Source organism: Falco cherrug, chromosome 5 (assembly GCF_023634085.1).
Source record: "Falco cherrug isolate bFalChe1 chromosome 5, bFalChe1.pri, whole genome shotgun sequence".
NCBI classification, from domain to species: domain Eukaryota; kingdom Metazoa; phylum Chordata; class Aves; order Falconiformes; family Falconidae; genus Falco; species Falco cherrug.
In genome coordinates this window covers 60,800,265-60,821,446 of record NC_073701.1, presented here as the reverse complement: position 1 = coordinate 60,821,446, position 21,182 = coordinate 60,800,265, and the positions used below count along the sequence as shown (strand labels likewise).

The 21,182-nt window shown below is 39.0% G+C and overlaps 1 protein-coding gene across 7 annotated transcripts in view; it reads right to left on the bottom strand.

The window, feature by feature from the left end:
• Window positions 1–1,017: 1,017 nt before the first annotated feature.
• Window positions 1,018–21,182, bottom strand: part of NAV3 (neuron navigator 3) — a 414,479-nt gene continuing 394,314 nt past the window's right edge. For all 7 annotated transcript variants that reach the window (XM_055711535.1, XM_027808516.2, XM_027808518.2 and 4 more), the window contains 11 exons: window positions 18,455–18,629; window positions 14,282–14,379; window positions 13,527–13,622; window positions 13,054–13,222; window positions 12,045–12,280; window positions 9,928–10,082; window positions 8,969–9,040; window positions 8,343–8,539; window positions 7,606–7,724; window positions 4,635–4,838; window positions 1,018–2,533 (listed from right to left, as the gene is read on the bottom strand). In XM_055711535.1, coding sequence (XP_055567510.1) covers window positions 2,414–2,533; window positions 4,635–4,838; window positions 7,606–7,724; window positions 8,343–8,539; window positions 8,969–9,040; window positions 9,928–10,082; window positions 12,045–12,280; window positions 13,054–13,222; window positions 13,527–13,622; window positions 14,282–14,379; window positions 18,455–18,629 — 1,641 coding nt within the window. In that variant the 3' untranslated portion in view covers window positions 1,018–2,413. The remainder of the gene's footprint in view (window positions 2,534–4,634; window positions 4,839–7,605; window positions 7,725–8,342; window positions 8,540–8,968; window positions 9,041–9,927; window positions 10,083–12,044; window positions 12,281–13,053; window positions 13,223–13,526; window positions 13,623–14,281; window positions 14,380–18,454; window positions 18,630–21,182) is intronic.

Sequence of the window (21,182 nt, the reverse complement as noted above, 5' to 3'; positions counted from 1 at the left end):
CTTTTCAGATGATTTATTTCACTGTTTCTGTCTATTTACATGATATGTTACATCAAAAATGTACAAAATATAAAATGTGTACAGACAAATGTTTCACAAACAATTTCTGAGTTGTAAACTAGGTGGACTCACTGAGATGTATTGCAGGAAGTTTTGTATATGTAGTATTGTGTGTTTGTGTGTTAAATATGGCAGGAAACGATTTGCAGGTTTGCTCAGAGCACAGGTACAGGAAAGAGCAGCTTTCCTTTAGTCAAGTCAGGCAAGATGTATGCGCTGACATTTTGCATCGGAAACAGACTCAGACGTGGGGGGTGTGATGTTGGTCTGACTGAATCCTACGTGCATAAAATCAGTAGAGTGTTGTTATTAGGGCAATAGCACCGTGTAGGAACCTCTAGATTCAGCGATGCAGCTCAGTGCCATTTGGAAACTGCATTGGTTAATCTTGGTCTTAGAGCGAGTGACCACAGGGTGGCCACAAGGAGTTAATAGCACCAAATACACATCCCGAAGGTAACATCCCTGGAGGTGTACAGCACATGTCTACACAATGCCAAAGCCCTTAGATACCTTCTTGTTTATGTGCACCTATTTTAACCGAACGTCTCTTGTGGTAAAAGAGCGTTTGTGATTATTCTGAGCAGTTTGGATGCAATCTGGTTGTAGCCTGCCGTGACGTACGCACTTAAAACATTTTCAGATTTTCTCTTCCCCCCCCCACCCCCCCCCACCCCCAAATGTATTGGCTTCATATAGATATTGAAACGTGCTGACTGTAGCATTGATAGCTCCTGCATAGTCATAACAACTGTAAGTACGGTACAAACACACCAGGTAATAACAGCTTTTAAGGTTTGCATTCTGTATTTGTTTGCAACATACAGGAAATCTCAGCAAGTGAAACATCTCTTAACACCAACAGAATAAAATACAATTTTGTTTGTTTGCTTGTTTCTGATTTGATTTGTGCAAGGCTTTTTTTTTCTTTTTCTTTTTTCTTTTTTTTTTCCTCCAATATTTACAATACCCACCCAGTAGACTGTGCAAAACCAACCCACTTTTACAGTATAAACTCTTCCTCTTCCACAGTGGACATCACTGCTTCAGTGTTCTTTTATGTTGAATTCTTCATGTACAACAATAGCAATCAAAACAACATGCTAAAACTAGAAAAAGGAAAAAAAAAAAAAAACCAAAACATATATTTGTGCTCATGCTGCATCAAGTGCATCCAGCTCTGCTGGATAAGAATTCAAAACATCTATCCTCCAAAAACTCCATTCCATGGGACCAAATGGATTTAAGCCGATTTCCTCAGCATTTAGGTGGCAGTGGAAGTGGGTTTGGGTTCCTTGTGTATTTCTGAGGGTAGGCAGAGCAATCTATTCACAAGATAAAAATATTATATAGCAACTGTTCTTTCTCCTATCCATTACTTTAAAAAATCATGATATACAGATATGAGGCTACTGTGTTAACTGATGTTTTCTCATTATTAAATGAAGAAAAAAACAGTGTAAATTACCAATGGTTTAGGAATTAAACCAACTGTAAAACTGTTCTAGAAATCTGTTTTTTAAGGCAGTGAGACAGCACCATAAGAAATGTTCCTTCTTTCACTGAAAAGGCTCAAACAAATGAAGCCCTAAAAAGCCTTTAATCAGTGTTGGTTAATAATTGGTATAAAATTGTTGTTAAGGAGTGGGCAGGTGGTTAAAAAAGACCTTTGTGGTAAAAACAACTTTATAAAATCTGTGAATTGTGTACTAAAAACTTGATGGAGCGCATCACCGTGACCATGGCAGTTAGAATTAAATTGGCACTTATCCAGCATATCACAGTCATGTTTTCTGGTGATTGCACAATACTGTTTGTGCTTTCTGAGTTACTACCATCATCTTTGACTTGTTTTGGAATGGGCAGTAGCGTACAACAAAAACACCACTGCAGTCCTGTGACCAGCACCATGTGGCACAACAGAGGTTAGAAGAGAATTAGAAGACTGCATTGTTCATGCAGCTTCTCAGGGTAAACTAAAGGAAAAAACCAGAAGAAATTGCAGTGTAAACTTGTACAGAGAAACAGAGGCTGAGAGAGAGAAAGAGGAAAAGGGGAAAAAAAATATTCCAGTTTGGCTAACACGTGTGCAATCTGCTTAGATGCCCTTGGTCTAGGGCCCTTTCCAGTTGACAAACGGAGTCTCACTTGGCTCCATAGGTATTGAAATGCCTTGAAATTAAACTAATTCAAGCTTTCCACTTCAATTTTTCTTCCTGACTTTGCAAGTTAGGTCTCCTGCCTACCTACAACACACCATACTCACTCAGGGACCTCGGCGTGCTGCATTAATACTGGCAGTGGTCTAGTGGAAACAGATTTTACCATAATCCTCCACCAAGGTTTGTCCCTTTCAGAGGGTTGATTCAAGGGATGAATCCAAAATGTCATCATGGTGGCTGGTGCTATCACTGTCACAGCTTTGTGCGCTCGAATAGTTGGCTGCCTCTTGAAGCCTCATTAGCATATTCATCTGAAAGAAGAAGGCAAGTTTACATAATCTCATCTCATTTAACGCTGCAGTGACCATGTTAAAATTTAATTAAGCTCCCTTGCTGTATGAGGTGTCCTGGTATCTAGCTGAGGGGACCATACAAAAGGATTTCTGAAGGGTAGGATGCCAGTGGCTCCCCTTGGCACCCTTTTCATTCTCTTCTGGTCTTTAAATAGAAGTTTAAAGGTCCAAAGAGCCAGAGGGATACAATGGAGATGCCTGATAACTCTCTTTAATTCAAGGGTGAGACTGGCCGCAGCTGCAGCACTGGCAGGGGAAGGAAACTGTATCTCAGCTGGACATCTGGACCCATATTTGGAGACAGTCAAGCTTCCAGATAATATTTGGATGGCACAGACACACTTCATTGGAAAAACAATTGAAAACAATGACACTAACATACCCCCTCTACAAGAGAGAGATGGGGAGGGAGTGAGAGAAGGGTGGACTGAGGCCACCTGCTGCAGAAGAGTCCCATCTGCTGTTGAGAGGCTGACCTCAGCAGGGGAGCAGCAACAGATCCTCCTACCAAGGAGAGGAGAGCCTCCACATAATTTGGGGATTATTAGAACCTGAAACCCATCTGAAAAATCATCAAAGAGCAGCATTAAGCCCCTGAGAATTACTTGGATACTTGACGCATAACTCTGTGTAACACTCGGGATATTATTTATAAAACATCTGCTTCTCCCAGCACGATCAGGGCTGCAAGCAATGTTGACATTCCTTTAGTGTTTTTCAAGGAACAAATATAATGCCATTACAAAAAAGCAGGCAATGAAAAACCAAAAAGAAAAAGGTGTTCTTGTGTGTTTGTGTGTGAAGCCCCTTTGTCCAGTTTGTTCAGGAATCCTTACATCTCAATGGCTTCAACCTGCACACCTTGTAAAGTTTCCTCTAGGCACTGAACAGTGTTTAATACTCTTTAATGTTATCAGGTAGCTTTTGCTGCAGGTTTAATAGGTATCCATCCATGTTTGAGAATACAGGATACATGCACTGGGTGTGACATGTCCTGTTTCCACAAGCGCAGTGTCTGTCTCCCTGTGAGCTCCACTGCAGGCAGAGGCAAGCCCTCCATTCACAAACTTTGACCTTCAGATACTTAGTCAGATACAGACACTGATCACAGTGCGCAGGGAGCGAGGGTGACGGGACGCTGAGCTTGAGCTGCCCAAGTATTTTCACCTTAGTGGAGACGATGTATATATGCTGGAATCCTGGCCAGTACACTCACTGGGCAGCCCAAACCACAGGGTCAAACAATCACCCCAAAGCCTATGGACTGGGAGACAGGATCAAACGAGTTGATTTTCTATACTTCTTCAGGGTGCAAGGTCTGGTTTTGGATATCAAACACTTCACTGAGGCATAGGAGTCATTTTCTTAGCACAGATAAAAATTAAATGCATTTTCGTCTGAGAAAATCCCTTTTCCAAGGGCTGTCTGTTTTACAGAAGTACAGTTCTCTAAAATGATATTTTGAATTGTGATAAAGGCAGTCTATAGAGAAAGCACTATACAATAACAGCGGTTCAATATATGCAATTTAATAGTCCATTATCAGAGGAGGCAATGGTAGACCCTAATGTCTGGAATCATATTTAAATAAAACAATACATGGCCTTGAGGGAAATCAACCTCTTATCTTTTAATGCCACCACACTTGCATTCCTGTCTTCAGTTATTTTGAAATATTTTGAGGGATGGGAGGATGGCTGTCTAATTTGCATTTCCAGTAAATTCACTATGATAGACAAGTTAGATAATGTGAATTTCTCAGTCCTTCATTTGTAGAATGTACAGGAAGGACTGCGCAACCTAGAAAGGTGTTTTTAGAATAAACGGATTATAGGCTGCTGAAGAGTGGTACCCAAACATTATTAACATGATGGTGATAGCTGCCCTCCTGCTAGATTTTCCTTGTTATTTTCAATCTTTTAATAAATTGTAATAGGATTAATTTTAAAAGCCCATTTTGGAACAGGTACACAGTAGTTTTTTACTGTACAATGTACAATTTAACATGTAACAGTAAAGTACATACTGGAAAGCCTTTTCCCTGAAGTTTAAATCTTACCAGGGGATCCCCTTCTGTATCAGTCTGTGGAACATGCTTTGAGGTTGTTCCTTCCTTTGCTGAAGCATAACCTTCATAACCAACATCTTCTGGTCTTAACTGAAGCAGTGACGGCCACTCATGCTGTAGAGATGCAGAGCTCCATGGATAGGTATCAGCTACCCACTTGGAGGGATCTTCCCAGGGTGCCCTCTTACCGTACATCTGTATGATGGATGTAACACAGGTAAGTATCCTACAGAGTTTTCAGTACCAGTTGTAACAGCAGACAAAAGTAATCAAAATCATCTAAAATATTTTAGTAAGTGGTTTACTTTCAGATGTGCTCAGCACTTGGATATGATACCACATTCAAAAAACTTAATCTCCATTAATCCTCCTTCAACACGTGGAATGGCTGTGAGTTGAAAAGCACTCCATAACTAGTGATACTTGTAGGCAACAGTGGGAGCCACAAGTTCTTCATGCAATGTGAAATGAGACCTTTAGGTAATTTGCTTAGGGCATATAGGTGAAATTAACTCAGACCTATCTAAAACATTCAAGTTAATTGGATTTTGTTTGAAGTGAATTAGGAAGTGCCAGTACAGATTGTTCTTTTCTCCTAGTAAAATGGGATGCAGAAGCAGACATCTGTCTACACCTTAAGTTTAAAATCTTTCATAAGGTTAAGAGAAGAAATCTTCAAATGGTATTTTTTCCCTGCTATGAAACACAAAAATACTTATGAATCTAGAAGGAGCACAGAGGAAGGAAGACAGAGAATACTGTAAATTTAGGTCTGGTAGCTTCCTCAGTAAAATGCACCCTTGTCCACATTGCTGTTCACAGGTAACACGTTAACCAAGAGCCCCTTGGTTGCTGCTTTACAGATTTCCTTTAGCTATGACAATGACACATTGGGATGGGGAGCCATTCACCAGGGCTTTCTGTGATTTCTTGCAGCTCAGACTCATGCAATCCAAGGAGCAGCATAATATTGGCAGGGCATACACTCATGGAGCATTTAGATGGGCTGCGCTCCTAAAGGGAGTAAAACAGTGAAGGATTTTAGTGTTAAAGCCAGAGAGATGAGTCATGCTTATCACTGCAACACCTGCTCCCAGGCACTTGCTGAATCCAGAGCTCCAGGTTAGGCAGGCACATTCCCTGTATTGTGCACAGAGATTCTCAGATTCCTTCTGCCCTATGCTGAGGTTAGGCTGCTGTAACAGGGATCTGCCTAAATAAACCAAGAGGAAATGTTTCTCAGGGAGGTAGCAGGCTAAACTCCAGGCTGTAGGCAGCACTTCCCCTCATCTGACATAAACAACGATTAAATCTTCTGGAATCTGGAGCAAGGCTGGTAAATCCTGTGTCTGACAAGTGAGATTGCAAAGTACCAGGCTAGAAAGGCATTTTCTCCCCGTTCTTGGTTCCAGGAACATCTAATTATATTATGTAAAATATTTCTCTTTATTATTAACGATGTTATTCTATGGAAGCCATACAAAGCAACTAAAAATTGGAATGGATCATGAAATAACGTATTTTCTTCTATATGCTGCCATCTTCTGCTTCAGAAAAGAAGTTTTCATTTAAGTAGGTACCCAGTATACTTAGGAAAATATGAGCATGAAGAATAGCACTGCATTTTTATAGCTGGTCTAAACAAGTGCTGTTAATCTCACTGTGGCTTTTCTATCACATTTGGCAGTTTTTGCACAAGGCATAAACAGTCTATAATTCCCAGAGAGATAAGCAGTTTTAGGAAACTGAGATATTCAACAGGCAAGATTCTAAGCCTCCATCACATCAATATGTCATGATGTCAATACAAGGTGATGAAGAAATCACAGTTGCTTACACTGCTCTTTGACTTATCCGTAACAATCCCCTCTGCACTACGTAGTAAATTCTTTCAGTGTCATGTGTGGCAAAAAACTGCCTTTCCACAAAACATATATTCAGAGAACATAAAATTGCAGCACATAAAAGAAAAAGGGAAAGGGAGAAAGCCAAATAAATATTGGGGAAAGAAAGGATTAATTTCAAGATTTATGTTTGCCTAGAATGTGTGGAATGGTCTGAAATCTTAATCTACATGGGACAATTTACAATGCTTTCCACAGCAAATCTATCTGTAGCCCTCTTTCTATTTAAGTATAAGAAATATTAGTAGTTCATTAACAATCAGTGGAACTACTGCTAACACCTAGCTCTGGAGCAGATAGGATAGAGGGAACTTTGAAGCACTCCAATCTGACGGCACTGTTACACAAAATGAGAATTATAGTCAGGAGGAAACGTTAGCCCACACAAAGAAAGAAAAAAGCAGAGATAAATCTATAGAAAATACAAGCAGGGTTGCAGCCTGTAAGGGCAAAAAGGGACAAACGTTCATGTTCAGCAGGGCCAAAGAGTAAATTACCTCAACCTGGTTAGATAAGGGCAATATTTTTTTATTTTTTTCCTAAATGGTGAAAATATCCTTGTTCACAAGCTTTCCTCCACAAGGCTGTGTGCCTACATGTGCATGTAGGTGGGAGAGGATTACAGACCAAAGCTATTTTCTTGCACTACTGTAAGGGCTATTAACTTTTCCCTGTAGGGATAGGCTAAGACCTCCTTGACTCGGAGGCAATCTGAGCTGCATTTAGCATTGCTGTGAACTCTTTAAACAGTGTAAAAAGAAGAACCTTCCTGCAGTCACAGAGGAGAAAACCTCTCCATAAAATACAACATATGCTAGTACCAGAGCAGGCAAAGCCAAATTATACATCAGAGTAAGGGCAGGTCGAGAGGAGTTCAAGGCTGATTCTTATAACCCCTCCACAGATTTTCTTCTTGCAGATGCAACAGCATTCATACTTGGATGTATTGGTTTAAAGTAGCTTGGAGAAAGCCTATGAAACTAATCTAAAAAAAAAAAAAAAAAAAAAAAAAAAAGAAAAAGAAAAAGAAAAAGAATGCTGGGAAAGAAATGACATACCTGCAGTCCTTCTCTCACAGCTTCCAGGAGATATGGCACCAGGGAATAGTTCCAGAGGTCTGTGAACCACACTCTGGAGCCATCAACATCCATAGGGCAAGGGAGGAAAAGGCGGGGACCTAAGAAGTCAAGTTGTGTATTAAGAAAAGTAGAACTAGGGAACACACTAAAAATAATCTTAACAGAATTTAAAAAGTAGCATTGGAGTGAACTCAAGTGAATAGAATACTAATACAGGACCATAATAAGGGAGCTATCATTCTCCTGTTATTAAAAATTAACTATTGTCACTTTCTCCAAATCTAGAGCCTGATGATCGCTTACAAGTTTTATGGGCAAAGCTATGTGAAAGGATGTCTTCTTTGCTATTCTACTAAAAGACCTCAGGTCCAAGTGGTTTTATGGCTGTAATTATACTGCAGTGTGAAAGCAGGGAAAAAAGATTAAGCTTAGGAAATTTGCTACTGAGGTTGTTTTTTTGTATATTTAACTTTTTAAAATTATGACCATTTACTTGAAAGTCTTTAGTAACCAAGGCAGCAATACCAGGGAATACATATGCTCTCATTAAAGTTTCGATTTTCATTTCAATCTCACTGGCAACCAGACAGATTCTCCACACTGATTTAGTATTTCTTATTGAGAGATGACAACTTTTCAAAACATTATATCTTTCACAAATCTCTAAAATGCTCAGCCTGCATCCTTACTTCAAACCACTTCACCAATGGACTCACCAATGGTTACATCTGAAGAACTGTGCGTTTCTAGGAAGCTGTTGAGATGATGCCATGTTTTGGGGATCCAGTCAATGATTTTGATGAGCTCATTATTGCGTATATTCCTTTCTATTTCAGTCTCAATCAGTTTCCTTCTCAGATATCTGCCCAAGAAACCTTTAACAGGCTCTGTGTGATTAGCACACAGCACCCACCTGGGTAGAAAGGATAAATGTCAAGCAGCAATGAACAGTGAATACATAATTTCCTCTTAAACATACAGATGAAGGTAATGTCATAGGCTTATGAGTCTCATTAGTCACCAAGTATAAAACTGTTCCAATAGATCACATTATTGTCCACTGTCACAACACAAACATTACAGGTTTCAGCAGGAATTCAAGACACTGCTGAAGGCAAATGGCACGCCAGAATGCAATTGTCTTCAGCAACTTGCTAGAGGTGTCAGGAAGTATTTCTTTCACCATTCCCCAACACCATTCAGAGACCCGTCGATACCAGGGAGACAGAGAAACTAAAATACTTTGCTGTGATGAGACACAAGATCAATGTTTAATGAAGAACTTGGCTGAGAAGCAGGGAGTTGTACAAACTCGGCCACAGTAAATACAGAGTGAATGTACCTGAAATTGTGATGCAGCTCCAGATTTGGTGAAGAAGAAACTCCTTGGTTCATGGTTCCAATAATATAGGGGCTGAAAAAAGAAAAATAGTAGGTTTTTTTCTGAGAGAGAAGCCATTCAGATATTCAGAGAACATTCTATCTGCACTAAACCAATTTTAGAAGTCTCTGGATGCATTAGATTTAAAATATTTGAGGCACCCTTTTCTTGATGTTTATTCTTGTATGATTTCCCTTTCTGCACATTTGTAGTTTCTTAGTACTCTTCTGTAATAACTAAATAAATGAGGCAACACTGTCCTCATGTACCTCATAATTTTGCAGTAGGCTTGTTTTAATTTCAGAAGCCAGTGAATCTCATGAGTAAGACACAGCATGCATTGATTTTATGAAGTGAAGTATTTATGATGGCACTTTTACAGCAGAAATAGCCAATGTTATAGGCCAGTATAAGTTCCAGAAAATGTTATTTTTATTCTTGTTTTGCAATAAATGACGGCCAGCAAACTTCGCACTTCTGCACTGCTACAGGAAAACTGTAGGAAGTGCAAGTCCGCCAGATACACAGCTGCTTCTGCATTGGCATGGTCCACGGCTTCACACATATTCCAAATTCCACTATTATAAAGTGCAGTTCTTACTCTCCCATAAACTGTCCTCATGGTATCATTGAGCTTGTGTGATCTGATGGGACAAAAGGGGTAAGACCCTAATTCAGTCATTTAATTACATTCTTAAATTCTGTGGTACGTTTACATGTCACTGAGATGCATGAGAGTCATATAAGTGAAGACACCTAAACACTTGGCTGAAGAGGGTTAAAATTATTCAAGCACATAAGGGCTTTGCTGACAGCCCATGGCAGTCTAAGTTTCTACTGGGACACGTTAAATAACAAACAGCTTTTACTGTTTTAATTGCAAAAGGTGTGTGAAAGGGGAGAGAAGAGCTACTACCTACCATTTATTATATTTACAGTTGAGAAAACCATTGAAGATGTCACTTAGTGAACTGATGTGGTGGAGGTTATCAAGAATTATGACCACAGGGAGGTCAGCACCATTGTTGTCAGCACTGCATTGCTCAGCTAGGTTTGCTAGGTACTGTCGCAGATCCTTCAGCAGAATTTTTTTAAAAAAACAAACAAAACACAACCAACCAACCAAACAAAAAACAAAAAAAGAAAAGATTAACCCAATTAACCATAGATGTAATTTCAGTGGAAAAGATTTTCATAAAGATAAAAAGGCTGCTACAGAGTTTCCCCACTGTGGATCATTCAGCTGGATCAGCACATGCAGAAAGACCTGCTTCTTAGACAGGGCAACACTGAAGACACATGCTAGGGGAAACAAAGGCAATAAACGTAAGGCAAGTGACCGAGGCATACACATTCCTATTTGGTAGATAGAATCCTTAGAAACCTGCTGATAAAATATCTTATGTCCAGAGGAAAATAGGTTGCAATAAAATATGCCGTTTCCAATGGACTGAGATACGTTAATTGCTGGACCGCCATTCTTATGAATGCTACATTTATATATCACCCCTCCACCCCACCCCTACCTCCCCAGTTATCACACTATCTAGCCTTATTAAACTGCTCCATTAGATATCCCCTTTCAGCACTCTCAGTGAAAACCTGTTTGACCTTTTGGGGATACTATATCACACCTCATAATAAAATTTGTTGTGTAAATGCTTTTTTTCTGTCAGTTGTCTGGTTGCCACTTCAGGCTGGAGTAAAAGAGAGCTTTCCATAATCAAAACATTTCATATTTTTCTCAACACTTTGTTGCCACTGAGTATCTGGCCTAGTCAAGTTTTACAGCTGTATCTCTAGAGGTATCTAGGTTGGGAATACTCAGTATTATGGACAAAGTTCCTATTGCTCTATTACTTTCTGGATCAGGGATAGAAGAATCATTTCTTCTTTAATGGGAACGTGCAATATATTTTTTATTTTAAGAAAGATTTTGGTTAGGCTTTTTATGATCAGGTGTCTCTAGGGGAACATCATGGGTTTCTTCCATGGAATAGCACCATCTGTATTATCCAAACACGCTTGGTATTCGACAATGTTATTATTTTCTTTTTTACTACAAACTCAAAAGTTCTATATAAATTTTAATAGAAACAAAGGAAAAGGAAAAACCAAAACCAAAACACATACAAGAAGCAATTTACCAGAAATCCAAAGGCTAGCTCTTTTGTGGGACAGTTTTCATTATAAATGTATGTGCTATAACAATAAAACACAAATACATCTCCTGCCAAAGCAAATGGCATCACAAATCCTCTATATAAAGACAGTGAAAAGAGGCTTTTTTATGGGAATGGTCCTCTTGCCCCTTTGGGATCTGTATGTTCTTCCTTCTTATGTTACGTTAACATTCATTATGTTTTGTGCAAATCAGAAAGCTCTGGGCAAAACCTTTCATTTTCTTTTCCCTGGGTACCAGGTTAGGTGTATACCCAATTCAGAACAGCAAGTGAATAGTATTATCTGTAGCTAGCACAGTAGTCATGCTAGAAGCTTGATAATCTGAACTATGTAAACCACTGTGAATGTGATGTGAGGCATGAGGCAATTTTTAGTACAGTCAGCTTCCTGACCAATGCACTCCAGCAACCATGGCAGCAGGTGTATTAATCCAGTGCTGATTAAGAAGCGGAACCCAAGACAGTAATTCAAAATCCCCATTCTGAAATCTTTGCTAACAATAGGCTGCTATTATCACTACAAAAAAAGCAAGTTAAAGTAGTATTACTATATATCCAACCTTTCTGACAAAGGAATTACAGGGACACTAAGAATTCAATTTATATGGGAATTTGACTCTGCATCCATCTTTACAGTGGGTTTCCTCAAGTGAAAGAAAATTCAGACTTCCTTCATAGTGCTTTGGTGGTTTGTTTAGAACAGAAAATTCTGGTCCCTGTTTCTCACTGGAATTGGAGACTGAATTCTTGTAGGAAAAAGTGCTGAGCAACAAAACAGTATGCCAATTAACAGGATCCACACTGCATCATCACTACAAATTGGGCAGTAGTTTATCTTTTCAGCTGTAACTTACCTTGCTTGACTTGTGATCTACATTAAAAGTTGCAATTGCATCTTCAGGTTTTTTTCTGCCAGATTTAGTTATAATATATTCAGCCAGCCTGTTAGCTAAATAGGTCTTTCCTGTGCCACTGGGTCCCGACAGAATAATTCTGTGATGTTCCATCAGTAAATTAAAGTACCGCTGGGTAATTGGCTTAGGAATTAATGTGTCAAACACAAAACTGTCCAAACTGTTTTCTTCCACTCCTGGGAACAAAAGAAAAGAAAAATAGCCTGTCTTCAGCCTTGCTAAGGCAGGTGTAGGTTTGGCGCAGCACCTGATGGCATCAGTGTTATGCTCACTCAAAGCAAGGTAATAAACTTCTGCCTAAATCAAATTCATACCAAGGGAATTGGTATTGGTACTGTGGAAATGCTTATATCCTTTCACAGGGCCAAAAAACTAAACAATGGTAGTAGGACAAGATGAGTGGGAGAGACGAAATAAAAGTAAACATGAAGAGAAGGCTCAGTGAGGCAAAGATGTATGTTTCAAACACTACAGGCAACCATGACAAAAAAAAAGGTCAAAGTGACAGCCCACAAGGGTTACTGGTTGTCACATCAATGTATGTATTGTTCTTTTGAAGGCATTCGTCCCCTCCAGTAGCAAATCCCTACAGCTTTTGAAATGTATCACATTTTTCTGGTGGAACTGGGTAATGCATAAATATTTTCCATCCTAATCATCTGGTTTGGGGCTGGAAATTTTGCCACTATTCAGAAATTTTTACTTTGCTGTGATTTGGCAGTCAGGCAGAGAAGTACCAAGATATTCTTAGATTTGCCTCAAAATGCCACACTGTGTTAGGTATTGTACAATATCACACAGAGGGCTTATGTGATAAATAAGATAATTTTTTTCTCCTTGAACTGGAGAGAAAATACAGAAAGGTCAAGTGTAAGAAAAAAATAGGAAGGGATGGTGGACTGCAGTGAAGAGCTCTCCAGTATCTGCAGAAATATTCTTGGGGCTTTACCTTTCAGGTTCACAGTGATGACATTGTTCTCTCCGACCAGATACCCACACGGCAGCAGTTCAGGCACTTCTAGGCTATGGGCTCTAATTACATCTCCTATACAATAGCTAGCAATGCAGTCAGAGCTTAAACCCAGGCTAGTAGTCGGATCTACTCGGAAAATATATTCCTGAAATTATATGAAAACATAAGGCATAAAAATAAAAACGGTTATTGAATGAAAGCAGTTTGGAAAATATTTTGGTACAGGTGAAGTCACCTGACAAGAAGATTCTTGCAGTCACATTCAATAGAGAACTGCCTACAAACATGAAAAAAGAACAGTAACATTAAGAATATACTTTAATAGTGGTGTTAGCTGTATGTCAAAAAGCAAAACAAAAACTTGGCAAGACAACCCCCAAACTACAGAATTTTTCTTATGTTAAAAATAAAACTGAATTAATACTTGAGCTAATTTTTCAGTGTCTTACCTTAAAGAGACGTCTGATTACACCATCTAAAACGTCCCATTTTGTTTTTCCGCTGACTCCAATTGATCCTATCAGATATGCATGTGGTTTTTGATCCTGCAAACAGAGATTTTTTGAAACAGGACTAAAAATGGTGGTAATCAGTTTTCTATGAAGATTCATAATTTCCCCAATGAAGAAAAATAATATTTTTTAGAATGTGATGTTACAACTTTGTTAATAGTCTATCTGAAATCGGTATAGATGAAAATACTTTGGCACATCTCTATAAGGGAGGAAATACAGCATCTTACTCTGCTCTTTGATTGCATCTGTTTTTTTAAAGAGCTGAATATAAATAAAAGATGCAATGTATTTATAATATTTTGTAATACAGAACACGAAAACACAACAATGCAATTCCAAATTGATTAGCTTAGCATCATATCCACAGTTGCCCCCTAAGGGGTCCAAGGCATAGATCTAATTTATAATGACTTTTAAATGGAGATAGCAAGTCCCAGAACATCCTACTACTAATTAAACTGAGAATTGGTAATGTCTGAGCCACCACAAAGGCAGAAGGAGGCCATATGATATTAGTCTGTGGAGAGTGCCTAACTGTGTTGAGCATGGATGACAGAGAAAAGAGTTGCTGTCTTTAGGATATTTCCCTTCAGCCCCTGGGTGAAAATACTGAAACAAATTGAGCTACTGTATTGCAAGATTTGCCTGAGTTATAACTCTGTGTCTAGGCCTTTGGGTGATGAACTTACCTTGGCTCGACTATAGCCCTTGTTTATAGTGACTAAAATTTTCACACTATGACCTTCTTTGTGGAGTGCTCCATCAGTGACATCATCCAACAAAATATCTACAATAGAAGAAGGGAACTAAAGTGATCAACCTGACAAATCACATCAGTTATATTCACATCATCAGGTCAATAATTGTTCAAAGGATTTTTTAGTTAAAAAGAAAGGCTATCATCACAACAACTTGCAGTCATTTTAAATGGTACTTATTCCTAATTTGCCTTTTCTGTTGGAGACAAAAAAAAAGAAAAGTTACAATTTGTCATTTTTTTAAAGCAATATTATGACATTTAATCATGTAGAAATGAATAGGGAATCTATAAATAAATAAATTTTTGCTTTATAGTCTTGCCTTAACTTTCCTTCTTGGAACTTGTTCAAAATCTCCATAAATTCACAAAGTAATGTTTAAAACCTAAATTAAGTTTATATCTTTGGGCACTCATTGTGCCCTTAAGAATGTTGTAGGAAGAAAAACAAAAGTCCTTGCATTTGTATGTTTGCTACTAGGTAAAATAGCATTTAATTTCTTTCCAGCTGATTTCTTTACCTTCTGTACACATGGCATGGATAGTCTTTTTTACACCCACAATACAGTCTTACAAACAGTATCCATTAGAAACCACTTTGCAGTCCTCCAGAATATAGGACTCTGTATTCAGGTACGCCTCTAAGAAAAATTTTCATTTTTCTTGGAGGTAAAGAGTGACTCTGACCTGGTCTATGCCTCTTTTTCTACCTTTTCACTAACTCCTAAAATGCAAAAGCAGAAGGATGTATTTCTTACTGAAGGCTGAGCCTGCAGCTTTATTACAAGGGACAAAACTGCTGTCTTAGAAGTTGTCTTAAGAGATTTTACTGTTACACACTTCAACAAATTAGGAGAGATTATGGATTTGCATTTGGGCATGTAGTGACAGGACAAGGGGTAATGGATTTAAACTGAAAGAGGGTAGATTTAGATTAGATATTAGGAAGAAAATCTTTACTGTGAGGGTGGTGAGGCACTGGAACAGGTTGCCCAGAGAAGCTGTGGACACCCCGTCCCTCGAAGTGTTCAAGGCCAGGTTGGATGGGGCTTTGAGCTACATGGTCTAGCAGAAGGTGTCCCTGCCCATGGCAGGGGGGCTGGAACTGGATGATCTCTAAGGTCCCTTCCAACCCAAACCATTCCATGATTCTATGATTTTATTCAAACACCAGCACAGTAATCCACTACCTTAAGTCCTGCTCATTCTTATTAGGATGATTGAAGAAAAGCATCAACTTCTTGTCACAGTCTGCACAAGGTCAGATGTCACCCAAATTAAATGAGGTGCCAGAAAGATTCTGTCATTTGCTTAAAGCAAAACCAAAGAAGACTTACAAATATGACTTCAATGAATGTATTAAAAAATAAGTCCTCATGTAAAATTTTTGACAACTTACACCCAGATCTAGAAAGCAGATTCTGCTGTTGGGTGTTTTTTGTTTTGTTTTTGCTTTTAAAATTGATCTAATGAAGAAGCATTTTTGTTGTGAGCTTAAACAACTCCATGCTTGTTTTGCTCCTTTCTTCCAGGCAGACAGTTTTTCTGTACCACCAGCACTGGATATTTCACTTGTCTTGCGTTTTGGCATATTTGACAAACCTTAAGAGTTTCCATAATGTTATAGTTCGTCTGCGGGCAACTTACAATATAACGGATCCCCCTGTGAAATTTTTCAATCTCTAAATGACCCTCATGTAGCCTTTTAAATACGTTTTTCTGTAAGTCTTTAGGAATGAGGAACTGCTCTGTGGCTAGAAGAAAATTCCACTTTCTAAGAGCTCTTACTGACACAAGGAGCTGAGAAGATGCCCAAGGGGGTCTAATTTCACAGTGGTGCTAGTTTCTTTAATTATGTCCTGCCAGGCCTCCTCCTTAGGTGCGCTATGGTGGCTCTGGCTCACTTCTTTTCTGAGCTCTGGCACTTCTTTCATCGGACAGTAGAGTGTTGTGTTTGTCCTTGTTTACTGCTCTTTACTCCAGTGACTGACTGAAATACAGCTGTCTGTGACCACTGAGCCCCTTCCCAGCTTGCCGCTCACACCTATCTGGAGGAGATGGTCATACCCTTAGGAAGTGGCAATGGATAGCTTTGGTCATTTCCAGATGACCACAGTCATTTGGAGTCACTGGTCTTCCAGAAAGTGCCACAGTATTTTTTAATATGATGCGCCAAAGCCCTTGTTATCTCTCTCAGCTAAGTCTCCAGCATAATTAACCTCTCCATATCTCGAGGATTTTTGTTCAATGGTACTCCAGCTGCCACAGAAATCCCACAAGACTTGGTAGAAAGCTGTCACCCTTCCAAGTTCTCTGGCATGGTGACAAAATGATATTCACGACGATCAAAAAGGCTGGATTCATAAACAAACAAAATCCTCCCCTCCTCATTAAGCATGCTTATTTCTTTAATTCCTTGTAACCAAAAGTAATTACTTTGCATCCTAGAAAAAACATTTAGAACCAATAACAGAAAATTATATAAAGATTACAGAATCACAGAATCAGTTAGATTGGAAAAGACCCTTAAGATCACCAAGTCCAAGCACATTTCTTCTTCCTGTTCCTTCTCCTACTCCTTTTCTCCTCCTCTTCCTCTTTTTCCTCCAGACTTTATTTCTGTTCTTTTACTAAACACTTCCTCCTCATTTTGTTCATCATCATTTTTTTCCTTATATTTCACCTTCCTGTGTTCCTCTCCCTGGTCCTCTTTTCGTATCTTATTCTCATCCAGTTCCTTCTCCTTTGCTTGAAACTCATCCTCCTGCTCTTCCTCCTACATGTTTCTTCCTGTATCTAGACAGAGTTAGTACCAAGTGACAAAATGCTAATAGCTGCTGCTCATGAAAGAGATTCCACAATTACTATTATGAAAAAAATCCTGTTTCATTTGTGTTGGTTTTGGGTTTGTTTCTTTAGTGGTTTTTTTTGATGTGTGGGGATGTGTGAGCAGAAACCATAGAAACTTTTTCTCACTGTTTTTGCAATAGTTCATTGCATACCGAGGCCCAGGTCAGGTTCATCCATGCCAAAAGTTAAACCTGGCAAAAAAAGTAGGCTGGAATGTAAATAAAAAATATACCAATTTTCATATAAAATCTGATATTAACCAGAAGAAATATTCAAATATCCGTGTAATCAATGACTGGCAAGATAATATGACTAACTGCCAATCCAAATTTTAGTCAGGAAGTTTGGCACATTCCCAGCTGTACTCTTGCCTAGACTCTTTCTACAATTATTAGCCACATTTTTATTGCTTCCAGAGGCTGCATTATACTTTCTGTGGAGTCTAATGAGCTAATGAGCTCTGATTTTCTTTTGCCCTGCTCCTGGTTCTAATGCTAGAGACAGCACTTCTGTTTCTTGGCTACATTATCAAAACAAGTGTAGAAGGCTTATTATCATAAACCCTATGGCATAGAAAATAATAAAATGTTAACATTCAGGATGTGGACCAAAGTTCTGCTTGCTTTCTCTCATTCATTGAAGACAATGAGAGTGCTTAATAAGCTAGGCAGGGTTTGTCTCCTATGATAAAGGGTGATATGGTTCAACATAGGCTAACTAGCTGTATCACATTAGAGACATGTAAGGGATAAAGCTAACTGAGACCACCTTCTGCCCCAGCTGCAAATACAAAATGAAGCTAAGGGAGCCGAATGAATGATAAAAGACCTTTAAACAACAACCAAAAAGTAAGTTTCATGTACTATGCTTATACTTATCCCATAGGGACAAGAGAATATATCTATACAGTTGTCAAGTATACTGCAACAGATACTGTCCTTTTCAAATAAATTGTGAGCTAGATGACCAAAGAGGATTGTAAGGTAGGTAGGTAGACAGTATCATAGCTAGGAACGGAGCACACATCATGAACAGTCTCTTACTGCTATTCAGAGCCTTCTAAAAGCAACATTTTCAGAAATCACTACCAGCATTCTTCCTCATCTCCATTAATGAATGCATATCTGATGTTTACCTGAGTGATATGAGGTGTTTTAATTTTCAGACATGCCTCTTATATAGGGCCCATTAAGAGGGTGAAAATAATAAAACCTTACTAATAGCTGAGGTATCCATGCGCCCGAAACTTGTTTACCTGATGTAACAGATTCTGTGATGTTTAAATTGTTCAGAGAAAGTCCTAGTGACTGCCGTGATGAAGAAGATGATGTGCTGCTTGAAGACTCTGATGATGGCCGGGCAGGCTTTCCAGTATTTCCAGTCTCTGCCTTTAAACGATCATTTTCAGCTTTCAGTATTTCAATTTCATTCTGTATTCAAAAGAATTTAACATAAAAGCACAGGAGGTTATTCTTTTGGAAAACCACTGGGGGTGGCTATTCTGGTGCTTGTTGTTCACCTGCAAGAGCTAACAGGTTTACAGCTTCCACAGCAGTATGTAGCACTGTATATCAGAAGTACAACACAGTCAGTGAAAAATGGATTGCCTTCACTTCTGAAATGAAGGGAAAAAACCCTATAACCTTGTCTTAGGTTTTGTCTCAAGACAGTTCCTAAACAACACAAGCTTCAAGCTTTCTGAATTTATTGTACCGTTGACTGTAATACAAGTGTGGTGAGAATTTTACCAGTCATCGCCACTTCTATAACCTCCTTTCTGTTGTCAAATATCTTAGCCAACAGCCAGTTAGGACAGCTATTGTTAAAATTTTGGATATGTCAATGTTCCTAAAAACACAGAAAATTATTGTTGCCATTGAATGTAAAATTTAAGCAGTAATTTCACAGAGAAAAAATAAAAGTCGACAACTAGAAATTCATAGTTTAACAGTTTCATAAACCTTCTTGCTATCAGATAAGACTTTTTGATCATTCAGACATGGGATTGTTTGCATAATGGCCAGCAAACCCTCTTTGATGAAAACATACAGTGACAGATGAATCACAGCAACTAGGAATTTTTTTTAGCTAAATCCTCTGTGGTGCCAAGTGATTATTGAATGTACAATAATAAAATGAAAACAGCCTGAGAACAGCCTGGTACCAGCTAAATCTAGCTTTCAGTCGCTTCACGAAGCACAGTACAAAGCAACTGCTTATTCTTGCAGACCGTTTTGCACATCAAATTTAATTCCACATTTGCTAACACCCTGCTAAAAGTCATATTCTTTTATGAAGGCTGTACGGCTACATTATACAAGTAAAAACGTAAGGGATAGCATCACAAACCCCCTCTGCAACAGCTACAAAAAGATTAGATAACAAAGGAAAAGGTGAGGAGATAGCAAAAGGGAAGGGACAAACCAGCAAAACAGTGACAGGAAGTAATAGATGAATGCACAAGTTTAGCCTGGAGTTTAAATTAGGAACTATGGTGAAATGAGTCATGCAATCTTCATACCCTCTGCAATTTATGCTGATTAATTACACAACACTTAGCAGTCTTCCATTCAGCTGAATGGAAGTTAGATTTTTAAGGTGCTTTGAATACACACAGTATTCATATATAATTCCCACCAATCCTGCTTTTTCCCCTTACCAATCCTCTTAAGTTCTCCAAAACATCATAGAGTTTGGCAGCTCCAAGGTGGCTGCCTGTCCTTCTGGGAAAAGTTCAGAAGTGTTGATTACCAGTGACAGCATCTGAACTAGTTGCCTCTGCCCAGCTTTGGTCAAATTCAAGCTGTGACTACAGCAGTCTCCTCTCTCTGGGGAGTTCACCTGCTTTAGGCACTCATATCCCAGTGTAAAACCATAATTGGTTGATCAGCCTTCACGTCCTGTTCTCTGACATTGCAATTAACTATTCTATCCCTTACAGTTAGTAAAAATTTTAGTGGCTTCAGATCAAATGTTTTACCCATGTCTAGGCAATTGAAACCCATATTTGCAGACCAGTTCTTGAATATCCTTCCCCCTGACTGAAGTTCAGCCAAATATCCCATAGCAATGTTGGCACCTAGTGGTGTAAGCACCTGGGATGACGGTAGGTACCATAGATGTTCAAAGGTGTGGCTGAGACTGCTACAGACATGGTATAAACAAAGAGGTCTAGGAAGGACAGCAAACACAACAAATCTAGTAGTTATGAAATCAGCCACTGTGGACACCTATACAAAAGTGTGTACAGGTGCACCCGACCTAAGCACACAGCACAGAGCAATTCAGCTGACAAGCCACTGGGGCTGGATTCAGCTGTGTAAATGTGGGTTTCCAGTGTCATTGTAAACATGGTCTTGCATGGTAGAATGCTAAAGCTCCAACAACCCAATTTCAACCTCTATACCTATCTTAGGATCATTTTAGGATAGCTCTCTAGGCCCCATTATCGCAGGTCTAAACCTCAACTGACAACAACAAGAGTTTATCACCTAGCTCATACCTAGACATCTATATGCAGCTGTTCTAGTCTCAAACAGCATCCCCACCCCATGGTCTTGATTGTGTTTCCCAAATACAGGTTTATAGTGCCTTCAGGGGTGTTCTAGGTATCTCACCTGTCATTCCAGAAGGGTCCAGATCTACTGAAGGACCTATCTCATACTGTATGGATGTTGTAGAAGATACTTTTGGTCACCCAATGTGACACTAGACCCTTCTATATGGACAACAGAGCTGAGTCCCATAAAGCTCTGTGCTCCACTGATGAACACTGTCATTCTTTCTGCACCTTTTCACCCTCATGACAGGGAAAGTCTTCTGACGAAAAATGCATTGGGGAAGGATTTGGAGCAGTGTCACAAAATAAGGTAGTGAAATTTTAGTGATTCTGGGTACAATAATTCAGTTCTGGTTTACATTCTTTGCCTCAGCAAGCCATGGCTGGGTTAGTATGAGAGAGTATGCACATGCACCCCTAGCCC